Here is a 20,508-nt window from a genome sequence, read left to right as displayed (position 1 = left end):
TGAGTAACTGTATTCCGTTACAGTCGAAAAGGAGAGTGGAAAAGTACGAGTTGTCACCGAGCAGAAACGGTAGATGGAAACATTTAAATATGATAATAACCACTGCAGCCAAAAAGAGTGCCTGACGAGCCCCGTTGTAAGTAAACTATTGATTCGACTGTACACTGTGGTCGTGTTTTCCTCCGAAACAATAAGTTCTGTTGGAGCAGCCTTTCTACGCCTCTCTCTGTCTCTCGCTTGCAAAGTTGACCCAGACAACAAAGTGAAGCTAGTTTTCGGTTATGAGCCCGACACGGAACCCACGTATTAGCCAGAGGTCCCTTTACTACGGTTCAGAGCGGCGGACCTGTTTTATATACGCGCGGAATAGTTTTCTATATGAGATCGCTGCATAAAGCGCAGCCTTACCTAATGTCCACCTACTGTTATTCATTTTATATTATGATTTAAAAATCTAGTTGGTATTGGTATGGAGTGCAACCTTCAGTAAAAGTAATAAATCACACAGCAATAGTACATTCATGTAGTTGTAAACAGCATGATAATATATTAAGTAATCCAAAGTATTCAGAATACGTCACTCTCATTGAGTAACGTAACGGAATACGTTACAAAATACATTTTGGGGCATGTAATCTGTAATCTGTAGTGGAATACATTTTAAAAGTGACCTTCCCAACACCACTGATGCAATCCTCTTTGCAACCCACATCCACCCCAGCTTTTCCTTTATTGTTGTCACTGACACCTGGTCTGCTCTGTATTAACGCCATGTTGCTGCTCTCCGAGAATGTTTGACCATATAACTAATTACTATAGAACAAATTAATTTTGCTTTTTGCTTAACTGCTCCAGAATAAACTTAAATTCAAGTAACAATACAATTTTTTTCATTACATGGAGAAACTGTGCCACAGCTTTGCGGTATCTATATACGCATTTCCTTGTTGCATTTGTTGAACGAGTGTCCTACCTCGTAATCCTTTGGTGTTTATTTCTAAGCATAGCATAGCATAAAAGGTAAAAATATTATCTATACATAAAATGATGCAAATGACCTAAAATTTAAAACACTTTAGCTTCTTTCCACCAGTCGAGAAATGCATGAGAGCAGGCTTACCTTATACAATCTTCTCCAACTTCTGCATAGGGGTTAACGATGCATGTCCCATCATCGTGGACTGAGCTTCCTTCTTCCTCTCCTCTTTCTTTGTCCTCCCTTTCTTCCCTTTCTTCTCTTTCATCCAGTACTTTTCTCTCCTGGCTGAGCGACCTTCTGATATGTAGCACCTCATGTGGCGTTTGCGTACAGTCCAGACTCTTCGCCTCAATACGAGCCTCGCGATGGCGGTGGCGTCTATGACGGGCTCCATCTTCTGGCGCCTGACTGGACCTGAACTTTCGGGCCATCCTGTGTCTGCCACCACCTGCCGCCCGGTGGTTTGGTCCTCCTGTCTTCTCCTCGCTGAGGTTTACCAGAGGTTCAGCTGCTGGAGGCTCCGGCATGGGAATAGAGATGGACATTGGAGGTTCGGGAAGAGGCATCCCCACCGACATCGGTGACTCAGGTAGGTGAGCTGGGCTGGCCTCTGAGGAAAGGTTGGAGGGGTGGTGGGGAATGGTAGGAGTTTCGACGGTGTCTTCTGTAGGGCTGCTGAACAGCTCCTCTCTGCTCGCCATTTGGCGCCGTTTGCGCAGCTGGTTGGCTCTCTGCTCCCACACCGACATGTTAACTTTTCTCCTCCTCTCGCGGCGGTTGGCAAAGGCATTGGAGCCATTTAGGGGCTGCTCGTCTGCAGCAGCCAGTGCACCATCCGGTTCATCTGGAAAGGTAGGCCGGCCCCTGTGGATCGCACGTTTCCGATACAGGTAGGGTCTTCTTCTGCCACTGAGGACCACAATGTACTCGAAATAAATATTCTGCAATTCATCTTAAGGAATTAGTGACCAAAAAAGACATGAACACTATTATTCATTTAGCATACCAATAATATATTTTAAAAAGCAAACAAGTAAAATAAAAGTTGCAAGAAAAGGACAGACCTTTTCTGTGAATTTATAATGTTAGTTGATTAGTAACACACACAAAAAAAATTCCCATGAAAAAAAAAATGTGCAAAAAATACAAAGGCATCCAAAAAACTCAAACAATGCCTGAGAAGTAAGGACAGATCGAAAGTAAAAGAGAAAAACAAAAACCCACGAGAACAAAAACGAAGGGTGCAGGATCAAGGTGCAAACATTGTGTAACATCTAAGGGAAATTGAGTACGAAAACTCAAGAGAGAAATTCTGTGTGACACAGATGCATACAGTTATACTTACTGGTATTCAGATTCTTTTGTTGTCCATGTAATCAATGAGTGATTATTTGAAAACAAGACATTAGTGTTTAACAACATACACAGAACATTTGCTGTGGCACCGAACAAAACGCGTCCAGAGGAAACAAACTGTACTTGCAATTGAATCCAAAAGAGGACTGAAGTTAGCATTTAATTTATCATAATGCACACTTTGCATTCAAGGCCGCTGTATAGTTTTGGGCGTTTTACATTAAATATATTCAAAATTCAAAGATCTTGATGGCTGATGATCGATTGATATGATCGAACACAACATTTTGGTCAGTGCCACGTAACAAGCATATAACAAGACAACATGATGGAGCCAGAAGAACACTGTAATACACATCAAATCAGCACCTCGATTGTTGCAGCACTTACGAGACTAACATTCAAATATGTAACAGACAAATGATACATTCAGTGTCACAGCTAGAGTCCGAGACCAGTAAGAGAGAGTTTATGCAGGCGTGTCCTGACATCGCATCGCTTTGGGGATTTTTGTCATGTTTTTCTGGTGATCAGAGTAGATCAGGTGTGCAGGCAGCAGCTAGTCCTGATCCATATGGTAACAAATCAGCTTGCAGAGACTTTGGTGGTGTCGCAATATAGCACCGTCATTTCAAATTAAAACAAATGGGAGCATCAGCCACACCCTTCGGTGCTCCCTTGTGTTTTGCTGAACAGCAGCAAAAAGAAGTACAGCCTCAGCTGTTTGTGGACACTAGTATTTTACAATCTGTGCATGGCATGCTAGAGTTGCTACTGTTTTGATATCCTTTACTACTCTCTGTTTCACAGCGTCTGTTCTCTAATTCACTAATAACAAATTCTTTATTTTTTAGGGGAACCTGGCTGAACGGCTTCTGATTTGACTTGACTGGAAGTAGCTAAAATAGACAAGTTCATATTAGAAGTTCAGAAGGATTTTTTCCCCATCACTCTGCCATATCTCTAAAGAATAATTTTTAATACTTTTTTTTTGTTACATTTTTAAAAAATACTGAGTGACCCTTCATTTGTTTAAATTTGGTTTATACAATTGAAACAAGGTGAAAGTCAGTATTTGGTATGGCCATTTTTATTCTTCAACAGAGCCTGAACTCTCTTAGGCAGGTTTTCTTCTCATTTCTCTAAGTAGTCTTCAGGAATAGTTCTCGAGCCAACAGCATTGGTTAAAATGCACCCCAAACCATGACAGAGCCTCAACTGTTTTACCTCTGTTCTGACCTCCTCTACGCATAAATTTCAATTCTAATTTTTCAATTTCAGCAGTAAGGTGTTGCCATTTAGATGCTTTCCAGATAATGCAGGATGCTGGATGAAAATCAAATTTTGGCAAAGCCTCTGATACCACTGGCTGAAATGTAGCCCAAAACCATGACAGAGCCTCCACCATGTTTTACAGATGGCTGTAGACCAGGGGTCTCTAACTCCAGTCCTCGAGAGCTACTGTCCTGCAGCTTTTAGATGCATGCATACTTCAATGCAGCAGAATCAAAAGGTTGAATTACCTTTTCAGCACGCCATCAAGTTTGGCAATGCTTGGTAACAAGCCATTCATTTGATTCAGGTGTGTCGGAACAAGGATACATCTAAAAGCTGCAGGACAGTAGCTCTCGAGGACTGGAGTTGGAGACCCCTGCTGTAGATGCTCAGTGTCCTGATCGCTCCATACATATTGATTTGAATTTGTATTATATAACTGCTTCATAAAACCCGTTGCCACTGATTTTCCATGCACTTCTTATTGGGAATACCACAGACTTTTCTCCCTGCTTCCCTTCCACTGGAATGCTGTATTGGAATAATTTTTTTAGGCCTTCCACTTCTTCTTCTTCTTCTTCACTTGTCCAGTTTCTTCAGTTTTTTTACGGACACACTGCACACCATGTTGAGACATGGCAAGTTTTCAGCTACTAGTTCTCTGGAAATCACCTTGTTGGTGGAAAAATGCTATTTTATGTCTGTCAAACTCTGTTGTCTCTTGTTTTTTGTAGGATCAACCAAAGAAATTGGAACAAATGATAGTTTAAGATTCAATTTTAAACTGTTTTATGTCTGTTATGTATAAACACTACGCTGGTTTGTCCCTTGAGTTAGGTGCATTTTATGCTTTAATCATGCAGAGTAAGTAACTCAAAATAAAAACAAATAAAAAAACAAACAAAAAAAACCCAAAACAAAACTTAATCCTCTAAAAATGGTCAGGTACAAGGGCTGGATTGAAAACTGGTGAAAAAGCAGCCATTTTCCAAAGAAACACTTTGGAAGACATTTAGAAAGCTTAGAGAACTATTGCTCAAAACCACTTTAAAAACTTACATGAAAGTCTGGTTCCTTGGAAGCAAAATATAGAGAAACGAGATGTGGCTCACGACATTTGCACAGTACTGTCTACTCTTGGAAGTTTGCTACATTTGTACTTTAAAACCAAAGCCTAAAAGCACCAACAGAGTCATTTTATTCAACATTACTGTATAATAGTATTTTAACGACTACAAGACATTAACAGTTGAATAAAACTATTCTGTAAAAAAGAAGCTTTGAGCCTCTGCAAGTTGATTTTCTTATTGCACCATAAATAAAAGCCTACTTGGGAAGAAGGTAAAACACATTTATCAATCTCTAATTATATATGGTCAGGAAAATCTGACTTAGTAACATTTGTAGTTAATGGACCCTTTTCACAGCAGCCATTTTGACTTGTCATAGCTCAAATGTTAGTGGTGGCCCATTAAATGTCCCAGTATGCTAATTCAGAGCGCCAGCCTCCACAATACTCTCCTCAAGAAGAAATCAGCCGTCATTAGATTTCCTGAATGCAGCTGTGCATTTCCTGCGAATACAGTGAAAATCTGCTGTGAAAAAGGTCTGAGGTGTAAAACACAGGAAGGACAGGTGCAGCCATAATCTAGCCAGGTCAGTGTTCTCAGTGAGAGGTTTAACGTGCCTCTGCAGGACACGCAGATGTTACGTAACATCTTTATGCCCTCCAACAAAAAATGTCATTGTCACAGTGGAAATTCTGATGAGCCGGAGTCACACTAATCAGGCAAACTTGGTCAAAATCAGACCCACTCCAAAGTGTGCCTCCTCCCAGTAGAGTCACACATTCAGACTTCCCACTGTTCCCGACAACCTTTGAAGTACACCTCCCGCCCTTCTCCTCCCAAACTTATGGGATAATTAGACCTGTGGGAAAGCCGCCAGGTCGCAGAAAGGAGCAAGGAAATCAGTGAAGAATTACCCCTCTGATTAACAAAAGAGGCTGACCATAACCAATCACAAGCCAAGGCAGTCACAGGAGTTTCAGTTATGCAGCTCGGAGAGTCGGAAATGACTCATGCTTTTAAATCAGGCACATTCAATTTACATTCATAATTTTGGCATCAGTACGTTAAACATGCCTTTCTACCTTGCATTCACCGCGCAGCTGAAGAAATAAGGAACATACTGTTTTAAACATTTGACACTTACACCTACAACTTCTTCTCATGGTGGAAATAAATGATCTTGACTTATTTTAATCTGACTTTAACACATCTCCCCTCTAATAGAGTAAGATGAGGAACCATCAGTTTCCCCACAGCATTCATATCTTAAGTATTAGCTTCATTTCACTTCTTGGAAAATGACTTGGAAAAACACTAAAAAAACGACTGAGAATGAGGAACTGTGAGAGAGTTTAGTCCAATTTCAAATTCAGTTACTTAAGAGCTGTGAAGACTGTGGTTATCTCATCTTAAACGTGGATTTTTTTGTTAGATGTCGACCAGTAACTTACTCAGCTATCAGGCCGTCTCTTCCTCTGGCGTATCTCTGGTTGAAGAACTCTTCTTCCTCCTCTTCATCCTAAAGAAGAAGACCACGCCCGCAATCGAAGAGCGGTTAACAGCAGAACGTGTGTCACATACAGCACAAACTTTAAAAACAGTGCAAACCTTTGTCAATTCCTGTGCATTGGCCAGATTATCCACGGCAATGGCCAAGAAGACATTCAGCAGCGTGTCTGTCGTAATGTCGGTCAAGGACAAAAACGGCAAAAAGTACAAATAAAATCACATTTTAGGCGACCGCATGAATGTCAGTTAGCTTGCTCTTCAGGACTACTCAAGCAAAGCGCGAAATCAAATGCCGTCATGTCACCAAAGCGCTAAATATTGCTCACTTGTTTCCATCCAAAGACGCTCTCTGGTGTCAAATATAAATTTCTGTTTTGATCCTTCTCCACCCAGCTGCTGACTCACCTTTGACCCCTACTGTACTTGCTGTGATCTGGTGTAGGTATGTTTGGTCATTAATCAGCCACTTGTATACTTTCCTTTCACCTTTTACTCACCTACAAATCTATTTTAATTGCATTTACCAATAAAGACCACAAAGAACATCAATGTTACTGATGCCAGAGGATATTCTGCTGAAGATTTTACTTTTGATACAACATTTTTATACTAGTTTAACTCGCCGTACTTCTGTTGATATTAAGCATTTTAACACTCGGGTATGTCGCTATTTTTATCTAAAATACTTCCACCACTTATAGGCATCACGCTTTTTATCAGCGCTTTCTGACCACTTTTGAGGTCAACAAGGATACAATTTCCAAACAATGTGAGCACTATGAAGTAGATGGATGACCACATGCCGTACTGAACGCCTCCCTGCGAGCGGATCCCATTATACATCACCTCGTTCCAGTCCTCGCCGGTCAAAATCTGTGGGCAAATTCACAGAATATTTTGCACATTGCTCACATCAGATTCACTGCACAGGAGACAAAGTCACTGTCTACTAACCAGTTCAAAGTATAGTATTAAAATGGCAGCAAGGCAATAATTACAGTGTCTGCTGATCAAAACACTCTTTTACAGTGCAGCGGATGTGTAGCAGATATGATGTGGACTTTTTCCACATTTCCCTTGTCTGATATTCATGTGCGCATATGTGTGTATGGATGTGTGGGATGATGACGGAGGCAGGGGGTGGCGAGCGAGCGAGCGAGCAGAGTTGTTTAATCTGCGCCTGGGGTGAGAAATATCCCAGGGTGCAATGTGTCATGGAGAGCAGGCAGAAATGAGGGGATCTGTGGGAGCCAAACCTGAAACACTGTCATGATGGCAGCTGGAAACGTGTCAAAGTTGGTGGGAGTGTAATCTTCAAAGATGAACCTAGAGGGGAGGCAGATAGAAAGCAGGGTCAGATATGACCAAGGAAGAATGGGAGGAGGAGGAGGATGCAGAGCTATTTTCATCTGGACATATCGCTTCCTCTCCTCTTATTTTAGGACACCATTGAGGAAACTGCTGTTTAGATCTTAGGAAGAAGATACTGTTTTTCAAAACGGTGCCATTATTATTGAAATCAAAAGGAAAACCGATTTGGCCGAGTTCACTGACAATTAAGGATGTCAGTACGCACCTCCCTCCAAACAGCTGCATCCCCAGCAGAGCAAACACCACAGTGAAGAGGAAGAGAAGGAAAAGCAGGCTGATGATGGACTTCATGGAGCTCATGAGGGACACCACCAAATTCCTGAGAGAGGCCCAGTATCTGGAAAAAGAAAATAATAATAAAATAATACACCCTCTGGGTTTTTTTTTTGTTTAGTTGGTTTTTTTGTCAGCTGGAACATGTAAAAATTCAACAACCATTGTGCAACCCAGGCTGTCATGACTTACTTTCTCTGTGAACTGTCCTGCTGCCCCACTTACTTTGTGATCTTAAAAATCCTCAGAAGTCTCAGCGCCCTGAGCACACTGATGCCAAATGACATGCCAGGCCTGAAGAAACCCCACACCACCTCAAAGATGCTGCCGACAATAACCTGCAAAACATGTCAGAAGGAAAAAATCAAGCTCTGTATGCTTCACCTGTGCAGCAATGTAGAAATCCTCTTTTTGTTTTGCCATCAGTTCTCTCACTTATGTTCTAATTTACTTTGAAAGTTGGTTTTCTTGCTCAGTTTTAGTCCCTTCATCATTTTTACCTGTGTTGATTATTATATCTCTAATCAGCCCACTGTGTGTATAAAGTCCAGTCCTCCCTTTGTTCTTGGTAAAGATGGTTCACTTTGGTTTATATAATCTATTCAAGTAATAAGAAATTGTATCCCTGACGTTAAGTAGCCTAGTCTTCATTTAGCACAAGAAATGTATATATTCTAGCACAGAGTGAGAAAAGGAGATGAAGGACCTCACCCCACAGTCGAAGCAGTTGAAAGATGAGTGGAAGTACAGCCGGAAACCCAGACCATACATTTTCAAAAACATCTCAGCCAGAAACAGCCCCAGGAAAACAAACTCTGCATAGTCTGGAGATTAAAGAGGGGGAAAAAGCAAAAGTCAGAAAGCAGAATGAAGCAGGGTGCAGCCAGAAAGAAGGTATTTTCTGACCTGATTTCGCTTTTTTGATCTAAAAAAAAAAAAAAAGCAAACAGCACAGACATTCACAAAAGAAACCCACAGAGGAAGACGGTGAGCCAGTCGGGTTGATTGTGGTGGACAATGGCCACACAGATGGTGTTGAGAGCCACCAGACTGAGCACCATCAAGTAGAAAGTGTCTGTCTTCACCATGCGGCGGATCGAGATGCGCAACATGCGCTCCTTACGTCGCAAGTAGGCAGCGGGGCCGCGGCGGCCGCTGCGGAAATTCATTCTCGATCGTGACATGCCTGAAGGAGAAAGAGGGAGAATAAGAAAGGAATTTTTACAGAGGGAGGCGGGGGAATTTTCGAGTTAGTCATATGCATGTGAAAGGTACAGTATATAAGTAACTCAAGAGCTCAGACACAGGTGATATCCTGTAAAGAAAGTAGGAAGAAGCCTACTGTAAAGACAGTGAGTAACTAAGCTTCACTCACTGGCGGTAGACATGTCTGTATACTTCTCATCCCCCGGTGCTCCTCGCCGCGCACCCGTCTTCTTACTTGATCTCTTCAGCACTAAAGATGTTTCACACAAGTTCAACTTTACCAAAACCTCAACTTTGATAACTTTACGTCAGAAATGAAAATGAAAACAACGGGTGAAATGGTGACTTCTGCTGTCACACTAAAGGTCCACATAAATAACATAACAGCAACAGCTGTGCCTGTAATACAACTCATTAAAATCAGGCACTTCCCGTTTTTTAACCCATTAAATTGATATAACATTAATATAAGCTTAGTTGCAATGGTAACCTCCAGGTTATCAATAAAATATTGAGTCATGTTTAAGGTCTGAGTAGTCATTATAGGTTAGGAGATATATGTATGAGATATCCATGGTAGAAGTGTGAGATCGATACAAATATCGATAGTATCAATACCGACGCTGGTTTTGGTATTGGATCGATACTGATACTTTGTTTCCATCCTCTAACTTCAGTAAACAGCCCACTGAATTGTGTTAAATAAACTATTTTGTTTTGGAAATGAAAAAATATACCAAAAAAAATGTTTGAACCTTTTTGTGCTGACTGTCAGGTCTATTTTATTTATAGCCCATAGCACATTTAAACAACAGAGGCTGATCCAAAGTGCTTTAGAGGCAGCCACATTTCCATTACAGGTCTCCAAAACAAGTAAACAAAATGTTTCAAAATACATAAAAAGCTGAAAAGTGGTTTATTATATTAACTAATTATTGTGAAAAAATAAAGATCACACTGATTTAGTGGTCATTAAATGTGTTAACAATATGAAAATTGGTGATGATTCATCATAATAATATTAACACACGGCTCTCCCGTTTCTAAGTTAAAAGCATCGGAATTGGTATCGGCAGCACTGGCCCTGTATTTACTTGGTATCGGAGCAATACCAAAATTTGCAGTATCAAACACAACAAATACACGGTGTATTTTGAAGCGCTTTAATTCCACAGCCGTTCACCTATACCTGTCGAAACAGGTGCTGTTAGAGGGGATTCATAAGTTTCATGGGGTTGCCGGTAGGTAGCAGCGGCTGCAGTGACTTCAGATTTGCTTGCAAAAGTATGGGACTATCATTCGTACATATGTCGTGACTCAGGAGGGGGACACATTGAGCACTGGTAAGTTTTAAATGTAAACATTTATATTTGGCCATGTATTTTTAAATTTACTGCGAGCTTCTTTCTCCATTACTTAAAAAAATATAACCTTTCAGAATCTGATGATTCTTTTTGATCCACTCTGTATATGTAGATAATTCTAAGGGCAAAGTATGTGAACTTACCATCTAACGGTGATCTCCCTGAACTTTTATTCTCCTCTGCAAGCATCACCTCCTCTGTAATACAATAAAACTGAAGGTTACATGCAGAAATATTTGTTTTTAATCAAGCCACAGCTAAAAACCCACATTTCAGAGTCATAGCGCCCATTGTAACCGAGGCCAAACTGATGCAAACACTGCACCGAGAGGCCGGTGTGACCTTCTTAAAGACAGAGCTACTTTTCTCGCTCACAATCTCGCAATATCTCGCTCTCTTTTCTCCCTCTCTTCCCACACTCTCCCACACCCGTGCACACATGACTGCACATGCACAGCGACTCTCTTTCTTTCTCTCTCTCTCTCACTCACACACACACGCACATGCAAACACACAGAAGCGCGTGTATATAAGCACACACACAAATTTAAGTCAATGAGTCAGTATCACCTTTTTCTCACCCTCTGCTTGCGTGGGAGCCTAGCAGTGTAGATTGCCATTACAGCACTGTGCGTTTGCTGCAACTCAACTCAGCTACTCTGCTGCGGATCCAAAAGTCTGAAGGTGTCTGCAGCAAACCAGTCTCTCTTCAAAAATGTAATGAAATCACTGTGTTGCTTTTAACAGGGCGATTACATTTTAATTAAAAGAAGAGACTCAGTGTATCAGCACATAAAGGGGAAACGGTAGCCTGGCTCACTCTGTTTAACAGCTATGCGAAGCAAAACTGTGGTGGAGGTACGTGCTGGAATATTTCTGAACAGTGAATCCTGGCTAACACTTTGTTTCAACCTTACATTGCCAAAAGCATTCACTCACCAGTCCAGCTGTGAAATGTTCTCACTACTAAATATTCCACAGTGAACTGTTAGTGGTATTATAACAATGTGGAAACAATTGGTTATAGAAATTCTCCCACGACCAGAAAAAAAGAAAAAAAATTGATGGATTAATTGATTCAGCATTTTTCTTCAGTTCATCAGCCGCTGCATTTCTCATCAAAACATCCAGGATTAAGTCACTGAAGCCTCTCCACACTCACTGTAATAAAAGATGTAAAGTTGTTCTGCTGCCCAGTACCTGCCCTGTCTATCCAGGCTCGGTAGCCATTCAGTTCTCTTTCCACCTGCTGCTGGCGACGCAGTTTCATAAAGGCCCTCCGGTTCTCCACCCTCTCTCTCTCCTTCGCAAATTCTCTGAAAAAATAAAACATATGAAAGCAGCTGTCTTCACTCATAATACGGACAGAAATGTTCACATAAATGAGGCACACTTACCCAGACAGGACTCCCAGAACTAGATTCAAAACAAAGAACGAGCCAATAATGATGAGAGGAATGAAGTACATCCAGTTCCACGTTATACCCAAGGCATCGTTGGTCTGAAATCCATAATTTTTATGTTATTAAACACTCAGCATCATTGCAGTGCTCAAGCCTTCAAGGGGGTGAGGGATCACACTGACGATGTAGAGGTCTCAAAAACTCGTGTATCAAATATGAAACACTAGGCATTAAGGGTTTAAGGGTTCACTTTCAGGCTGAATGCTTCTGCTCACGTTATAGAGGACAGCCGTCCATCCCTCCATGGTGATACACTGGAAGACGGTGAGAACAGCAAACAGGATGTTGTCGAACTGTGTGATGCCGTCATTGGGCCCGATCCAGGTATCGTTGCAGTCGTACTTCTCAGGACACTTCCTCACACCGCACGCAAATGCCAGCTCTGACGAGTCGACAGTCTCATTGTCTACAAGCACGAAACATAAATGTCACGGCGCCCATTTATTGAAGCACAAACATAATGACCCCAGATATTCATCTACTGCCGCTTTCTTGATTGTGGTCCTTACGGATCCCGCCCCCCAGGTCTGGTAACTGAAAGTCTGCATTAAAGTGCAGAAGACAATGTGCAAGTGGAGGGCAAATGAGGACAGGCGTGAAAGTCGAGTTCTACCACAAAATACAGATGTGGAGGTACGGACCAGTGCCAGCATCCAAACTGGATCCACATTTCCACGGCAACAAAATCAAGCAGCAGTGCTAAAAAAAATAATAAAGACAGCTTTCACGACTCACATCCTGGCTATGAGAGAGGATATTCACAGATGATTGGCAGATGCAGGGCATACAAAATCTGTCTTCGATTTTTATATCATACCCCAACTTCAACTATATAACACTGTAACATCTGGATCTGGTGGGTCTGAGGTACTAGGTTAGTAGTGTGTGGAGGTTATCAAAGTAGTTAAAGAAGATTTGGGGAAGTAATGTTTTTCTTTCTTGTGTTTCTTTATTTCTTTCGCTGCACTCAAATGGAAGGTGAAGCTGGCAGATGGTTATCTTATTTCAGCATAAACCCTGGAAACAGTCCAGTCTGGCACTTTGAAAAGCATTACAAGAATCAACCTAGCAACACCAACACAGCTGATAACATGTTACTGTATAGCTCGCTTGTTTTAATCAATTTTTTGTCCTTTTTTTTTTTACACTTTTTGTACAGAGTGAAGAGTCGGGTTAGTGTTTCCAGTGTGTTTGCTATTCTACGCTCTACGACCTTTTAATATCTGTGGTGAAACAATCACTGACCTGTACATTATACACTGCCATCCTCCACTGGAAATACATTTTTGTTTTCTGCTGTCTCACCTTAGTCCTTGACCCTCACTAACACTCTGTTCATCTGCCGATGGAGTAAAAATCTCTTTGCTTAGTTTAAATCTCGCTTTAAGAGACACAAGCAGGATTTAGTGAAGCCTTATGATTCATATTTTTATGCGTTGTTATTATAAAGTTGCTATGGAAGAAGGTTTAAATAAATTTAAGAAACTTTTTTGTTTGTTTGAAAACATCTCTTTAGGCTTTAAATTTTGTGGGAACAATGGAGCAATTTATTTCTCCTGCTCTGAACGCCGTGACAGCTATAATATTAAAATTTTATACCTCGATCCATCCCTGAGCTGTGTTGGACAGTAAATGCTATGGTGCGGTGGTGTGATTACAGAGTAGTTGTTGAGTAATTAAGCAGTAGCTAAATCAGCCAGCAACAACTCTAATAATACCTCTGAGCCTGCTGCTACTGTAATCTATGAAGGCCTCAGTTGCTCAAACAAAGATGTTCACACCCTCTGTTAGAGAACAATGAGTAAATCACACTTTGAGCTTACCTGGCGAATCAGTCACAGTAAGTTACAAGGCATCCAAAACAAACCCTGAAAATATGCCTCTAAATTCAGCGGCGATACAATGGCGGCACGTGAGCCCTCAAATTGATAATAAAATACAATCAAAGGCGTCATTTACCTGTAATCAGTATAAAGTACATGTAGACTGATCATGATTTTAGGATTCTAAATCATGGTGTTTACAGCGATGTTTAAAATGGCGACAACATTTTTCTCCCTTGAAACTTGTGGATGTCTTTGGATTTCATGTTGTCAGCACTCAAAGCTATAACAACTGCAAGGACATCGCCACCACAGTGAAAAAGCATTTTAATCTGTGGGTTTGTGTGTGTGTTTGTATAAAATGCTTACACTGTGAGCTTTTTCCTGTTTCTACCTTTTCACCAGTGTTCTGTGCAGCACTGTGCAAAAGTCTTGAGCCCTACTGATCTTTTCTTTTCTTTTTTTTTTTTAAAGAAAAACTGGAAAAAGGTGCCGGGGTTTTACCGACACATGCAAACATATGTAGAAATACAGTCTATATAAAAAGAAAGTTTGTACAATTCCAAGGAGCTTTGGTATGATCACCTTTATTCTTCAGCCCACAGTGAATTCTCTTAGGCAAGCTCAGGCATTTCTTAGTCTTGTCTTCAGGAATAGTTCTCCAGACCTCTTGAAGGACATTCAAAGCTCTTCTGTGACTGCTGGCTGCCTTTAGTCCTGTTCTCTTTGGAGATAATCCCCACACTGCTTCAGCAATGTTGCAGTCTGAGCTCTCGGGAGGCCAATCCATGACTGATGCTGTTCCATTCTGTGTTTTTCTATCCAGGTATGTTTTTGCTGTTTTGCTGAAACGCAGCTCCAAACCATGGCAGAGCCTCCACTGTGTTTTACAGATGGCTGTAGATACTCACTGTTGAACTCCTTTGTACATGATGGTGATGATTTGAACCAAAGGTTTCAAATTCTGTCTAAGACCATTTCTGATGAGGCTTCAGTGAGCAGTAGATGAATCTCTCTGGTCCTGTGTCAGGTCTATAGACAGTTGTTTTTTCTTTCACACCTGATACTTCTTCATTTGTCCTCCACTTGTCCAGTTTAGATATGCCAAGTATTCACCTAATAGCTCTTTGGGAAAATTTCAATCTGTTGTTATGCCTTAATCATTCATAGGTCAATTTTCACAAGTGGCTTAACAAACCAATAAATATTCCTCTGGTCAGGAAATGGTCATGCACAAGGACTGGACTGCAAATGGATGAAAAAGCAGAAAATGTCCAAAGAAAAACTTTGGAAGAGCTTCAGAAAGCCTGGAGAACTGTCGCTCCACTTTAAGAAATTACAAGAATGTTGGGCTCCTTGGAAGTAAAATATAAAGTAATGAGGAGTGGTTCAAGACTTCTGCACAGTACTGTATGCTCTCATCTTACCAAGAATGTCGTCTGATGGCAGGCAGGTGTGGTGAAGCTTCCCGCTGTAGAACTCCAGACCAATGATGGCAAACATGAGGATGGCAAAGAACAAGAGGAGACCAATCTGGAGCAGGGGGATCATGGCCTTCATGATGGACTTCAGCACAATCTGGAGGCCTGGAGGTTTTATACAGAAACAGATACTGTCTTTAAGAATAACACAAAAGACAATGTAACAATCAAAGTTCCCAAGTACATGGTTAGCTACATTGTTTTGTGAAAACAGTCAAGGACTTTTGCCTTTTCTATTATTTCTGCTAATGAAGATAATTTTGAATAGCAATAGTTACTGTATTTGCATTACCATCAGTTTAAATTTGCAGCAGGTAGAAATAATATTTGGCTTCACACAGAATTCAAACCCTGCTTTCTCAGTTTCAGGTCCTTCATATTTTCAATGCAACATCCCAGCTTAATTTTTATGTGGGCGTTTGTTTTTTTTTACACTACTTTATAGTACTCGGTCACCACTTCATGCATAATGGACCTTCCATGTGTATGGACATGTGCAGGTATATATGTATGTATACATATGTATATTTAGTGTGTACATATGTGTGTGTACATGTCTATAAATAGGAATAGTAGTGGTACAATAGCTGTATCAAGCTATATAGTTTATGTCTTCCATATTTCCAACCATATCCATAATCACATACTGTGTATGCTACCATTGTATATAGTGTATTATCTTACTTTTTTTCATTGATTGTACTTATTTGTATTTTTGTATTTCTGATATCTGTACTTCAGCTGAGGTGACGCAAAAATTTCCCCATTGTGGGATCAATAAAGTCTTATCTTATCTTACTCGATTGATCTGGTGTGAAAAGACCAGTGATTGGCCTGTCAAGGCTGGATTTTCCACAGCCTGGAAACAAAGCTCAGGGAGGTGCACAACTCCAGATTACTTGGCTCCTTGCTGAGGACAGCATCGAGTAATGTCATTAATGGAAAAACTCTTAATACACAAGAGTTTCTACGGCGTATATACAATTAAAATTACTCTGTGTCTTGTGAAGTGCTTACATGTGGCAGATAGGAAACAGTGGACCAGGAACTAGTGCGTACTATGAGGTAAATTGACCAACGGGTTCAACTTCCTGGAGGAAAAGTCCAACAACAAGGCAAACTAAAAAAATCCATGTAATGCCTACATGTTAATACTCACGTGACATCCTGACAGTTTTTGTACATACAAGTCCAGATTATGAAACTCTTCCTAATGAACACATTCTGAAACTGCAGCTTTTGCATTTGTGTGTTTGACCTTGAAGTGCTTTTTAGTTTGAGGTCAGTAGTTGACTCACTGGGAATGCCGGAGACGAGTTTGAGAGGTCTCAGCACCCGAACAGCCCTCAGGGTCCGAAGGTCGACCGGGATGTTCATGTGGGCACCGGCAGTGGCCAGGATCCTGGTGGAGGCACGCATTATAGAGATTCAAAGACATTTTTGATGGTAGGGACGCTACACTGGAAAGACATTGTGACATTTTTTCAAGGATTAATAGCTATCATTATTTTTGGTGGCCTAAAAAAGGAGAGAGACATTTGGGTTAAATTACAGACTATACAACAGGGACATATAAAAAACATCCATTAGCAGCTAAATCTGGTACAAAACTTCTTTCCTTTCTTGAGATTAATGTTATTTTCCTGTGACGTCTGAAAAATGAAGCGCAAAAATAGATAAAAAGGCACAAACGGATGCATCTGAAGGACACTTTTGGAAATGACTCATTCGAAATATTAAATATGATCTGCTGTCATCCCCACAGCTGTAAGGCCTGTGAGTGGTACAGCATTTCCATTCGGTGTAGCACACTTGCATGGCGAGAGACAAAGAATGCACAGCCACATACACCTGGCAGGCATCTCTACTCACATCTGCCCACGCACACATTGATGTCCCTCCACCTACACACAAACACTGAAAAACAGCATCGGGAGCAGGCGACAGGCAAGCTCTCTCCAGAAAAATCACATCTGCATGTTTCTTACCGGAACGGCAAAAGCAGATTATTTTGTTATTTTTAATTATAATAGTAGCAATCGCACAGCTAAAGCTACAAAACTGCACCGATAATAGCGGCATAAAAATTCATTTCCACGTCAATTAAACCGTTAATGCTCTTACTGACAAGCGGGTCAGCGTCTTCTGCTAATTTGCTCGCTAATATATTAACAGACTTGTGAAAAACATCTTAATTATTTTTCCCTGATTTGTCCACCTCTCTCTCTTTGTTTCCACACACACAGAAGACACAAATATACAAACTTACAAAATCTTTGGACAATGCTGAGGAGTGTGGGGGAGGGTGTGTGTGTGTGTGCGTGTGTGTGTGTAAGCAGGGGGTAGAAAGCACATGGCAGAAACTCAAGTGTAAACCCACGCAGAATCTCTCCTGAAAGCAGTGGGAGGGAGAGAGGCCAAGTGAGTGAGTGAATGAGTGAGGCCATGTGCACACTAATGTGGATGAATCTGGAAAAAAACGCTTTATAAGTGCTGAAAGCTCACCGTCTATAACACCACGTTCAGAACCTTTCTAACTGTCCGCACTGAAGGCTGTGCACAACGATGGATGCTGTTCCCATCCATCTGCAAACTAAAACATATTCAAAGAATTTACAGCGCAGTGAAAAAGAATTTGCCACCTTCATGATTTGAGTTGTTTTTTCTTTGGGGTTTTTTCTCTCTTTTTTGCATATTTGTGACACAGATGTTTCAGATCATCAAAGAACATTTTGTAAATATTGCAAATACAAAAGGCAGTTTTTAAATGATGACTTAATTTATTGGGGGAAACAAAGCTGTGCGGAAAAGGTAATCATGAATCAACTGTGGTTAACCACATTGCCTGGAGTTCAGTTTCACTAGCTACACTGATGCCTGATTACTGCCAAATCCGCTGAATCAAGAAATCACCAAAAAGAACCTGTCTGACAATATGAAGTAGGTTTAAAGATCTCAAAATCATGCCACAGTCTAAATAAACAACTGAGAAGTAAAATCATTGATATCTATCCATCTATGAGGGTTACAGAGGCTTTGGGACTTCATGAACCACAGTGAGAGCCTTTAACCACAAATGGAGAAAGCTTAGAACAGTGGTTAGCCCTCCCAGCAGTGACCAAAATTACTCCAAGAGTAATCAACAACTCATTCAGGAGGTCACAAAAGAATCCTGAACATAATCAAACAACAGCATCAAAGTAACTGTCAGTTAAGGTCACAGTTCATGATTCAACAATAAGAAAAAGACTGGGCAAAAATGTCACTTCAAAGGAGAAAACCACTGCTGACCAAGAAGAACACAAAGCCTTGCCAAAAAACAAAAACAACTTTGGGGGAAATATTTTGTGGACTGCTGAAGCAACAGTTGAACTTTATGGAAGCTTTAAGTCTCGTTAAATCCTGTGTGAAGCTAGCACGGCATCACACCAGCAGTCAAACATGAAGGTCGCTGTGTGATTTTCTGGGGCTGCTTTGTTGGACCATGAATTCTGCGCTTTACCAGAAAATCCTGAAGGAGGATGTCCGGCCATCAGTCATGAAGCTCCGAGTCAACATCCAGACCTAAATCCAACTGAGATGCTTTGGCATGAGCTTAAACAAGTTCATGCTCAAACCCTCCAATTATCAACAATGAAGTAAAACAATTCTGCAAAAAAGAGTGGGCCAAAATTTCTTCACAGCAATGTCAAACACTCATTACCACTTATCACAAACACTGGATAGTTCTGGCTGCCAAGGGTGGCACAACCAGTTATTAGGTTTAGGGAGAAGTTACTTTGGATAGCTTTGTTTCCATTATGAAATCATCATTTAGAAACTGCATGTTGTATTTACTTGGGCTATCATTGTCTAAAACTAAAATTGTTTGTCGATCTGAAACATGAAAGTCACAAATCTGCAAAAAAAACAAACACCAAACATAAACAAAACCACTCAGGAAGAGGATTTTTTGTAGATGCACCTGTGGCATCAATTTTAAACTCCGTCATTCTTGAGTTATTCATATTATTTGCGACCACAAACTTTCCCCTCCCACCCTGCGGGGTGACGACAATACCCCCATCAGCCTTTAACGGCCAAGGGTTATAAAAACTAAGATTCTTCTTTGAGCAGGAAGTCGCCAACTGGTTGCATAGTTTTATATTTGTTTTAAATTGAATGTGCTCATATTTGAAACAATGGGTTTATTTTTACAGCAAAAGTATATATTTACAAAATTATATAATACTATTGAACAGATGTTAAGTAACAGGTGCATAAAAGCCAAAATGTAAAATCTCCACGTGGATGCAGCAGCTCAGAATGATAAAGAGGGAAAAAAATAAGAAATTTAGAAACCATTTTGTCATGTTATAGGCAAGATAGATCACTAAGTATAAAGAAAAAGCAAACCTGGTGGGAAAAAAATTTTATACTATTGGCCTGTTTCTTGGAGAGTGAGCTGATGTGCTTTTATGCAATTAAGGAATCAGAATTCTGGGTGGTGCAGCGCTTTAGACTGTGCTCTCAGAGCAAGCAGGTCCTGGGTTCAAATCCACTGGCTGTGTGGACTTTGCATGTCCTCTCAGCGTCATGCATGTTGACATGACTGTCAGAGTCTTAGATCTGTGATGTATCCACAGTGTATCCCACCTTACCCTATAATAGCTGGAACCAGAATTCCTTCAAATTATGGAAATGATCTGGAGGCTGGAGCAAGCTTATTTTGTTAAAGGTGTAAAAATGCTGTTGAGATCGACACGCACACTCATAACATCCAAGTTCCCCCTTTAAAAACAACAAGAAACAGAGGAGAGTTTTGGTCAGCCTCTCTGGACATTAACTACAAATATGAATATACTATATATTATTATAACAGCAGCAATATGACAGTTTTGTCACCAAGTTGCTACAACGTTAATGAATTTGAAAGCCACTGAAATATAATTCTCCAAGCTGATGCAACTGAAACATTAAGTGTTGACGTAAGTCAGCCTACAAAAGCCCACAGAACTAGTTTGCCTCAAGGTTTTCTGCCAGGCTCTATATTATCTGTTTAAAGAGGAAAACTCTGTTTTGCTAACAGAAACCAAGCACTCGGAGCTTAAATTTAACCAAACTGCAGGTAAAAATTGAAACTATGATATTTAGAAAGCCCTGGAGGCAAACCACTCCCACTACCCATCTAAAATTTATAATGCAATTTTATAGCACATTCTGTTTTAAATGCATAATGAGGTTTTCAACTGACTGACAAAAAGAAGCTCACAATATATATTTATAGCTAAATATTAACAAAACTAACAATAAAAAACTACATTTCCTTCGAAATTTTTAGCATTTTTACAAGATAAGA

At 40.5% G+C, this 20,508-nt stretch overlaps 1 protein-coding gene across 5 annotated transcripts in view; it reads right to left on the bottom strand.

Annotated features, from left to right (window-relative positions):
• Positions 1-20,508, bottom strand: part of cacna1eb (calcium channel, voltage-dependent, R type, alpha 1E subunit b) — a 59,506-nt gene that overhangs the window by 21,526 nt on the left and 17,472 nt on the right. For 4 of the 5 annotated variants that reach the window (XM_080292204.1, XM_080292205.1, XM_080292208.1 and 1 more), the window contains exons 3-19: positions 16,469-16,572; positions 15,117-15,275; positions 12,082-12,272; positions 11,801-11,904; positions 11,604-11,719; positions 10,547-10,600; positions 9,209-9,289; positions 8,810-9,019; positions 8,545-8,657; positions 8,059-8,171; positions 7,766-7,897; positions 7,446-7,515; positions 6,945-7,062; positions 6,289-6,356; positions 6,132-6,199; positions 5,763-5,780; positions 1,121-1,888 (exon numbers count right to left, since the gene is read on the bottom strand). In XM_080292204.1, the coding sequence (XP_080148330.1) occupies positions 1,121-1,888; positions 5,763-5,780; positions 6,132-6,199; positions 6,289-6,356; positions 6,945-7,062; positions 7,446-7,515; positions 7,766-7,897; positions 8,059-8,171; positions 8,545-8,657; positions 8,810-9,019; positions 9,209-9,289; positions 10,547-10,600; positions 11,604-11,719; positions 11,801-11,904; positions 12,082-12,272; positions 15,117-15,275; positions 16,469-16,572 (2,487 nt within the window). The remainder of the gene's footprint in view (positions 1-1,120; positions 1,889-5,762; positions 5,781-6,131; positions 6,200-6,288; positions 6,357-6,944; positions 7,063-7,445; positions 7,516-7,765; positions 7,898-8,058; positions 8,172-8,544; positions 8,658-8,809; positions 9,020-9,208; positions 9,290-10,546; positions 10,601-11,603; positions 11,720-11,800; positions 11,905-12,081; positions 12,273-15,116; positions 15,276-16,468; positions 16,573-20,508) is intronic. The other variant, XM_080292206.1, reaches the window with a different exon arrangement.

Source organism: Astatotilapia calliptera, chromosome 18, assembly GCF_964374335.1.
Source record: "Astatotilapia calliptera chromosome 18, fAstCal68.1, whole genome shotgun sequence".
Taxonomy (NCBI): domain Eukaryota; kingdom Metazoa; phylum Chordata; class Actinopteri; order Cichliformes; family Cichlidae; genus Astatotilapia; species Astatotilapia calliptera.
Note: the sequence above shows the minus strand (reverse complement) of the source record. Positions and strands in the feature narration are given on the sequence as shown.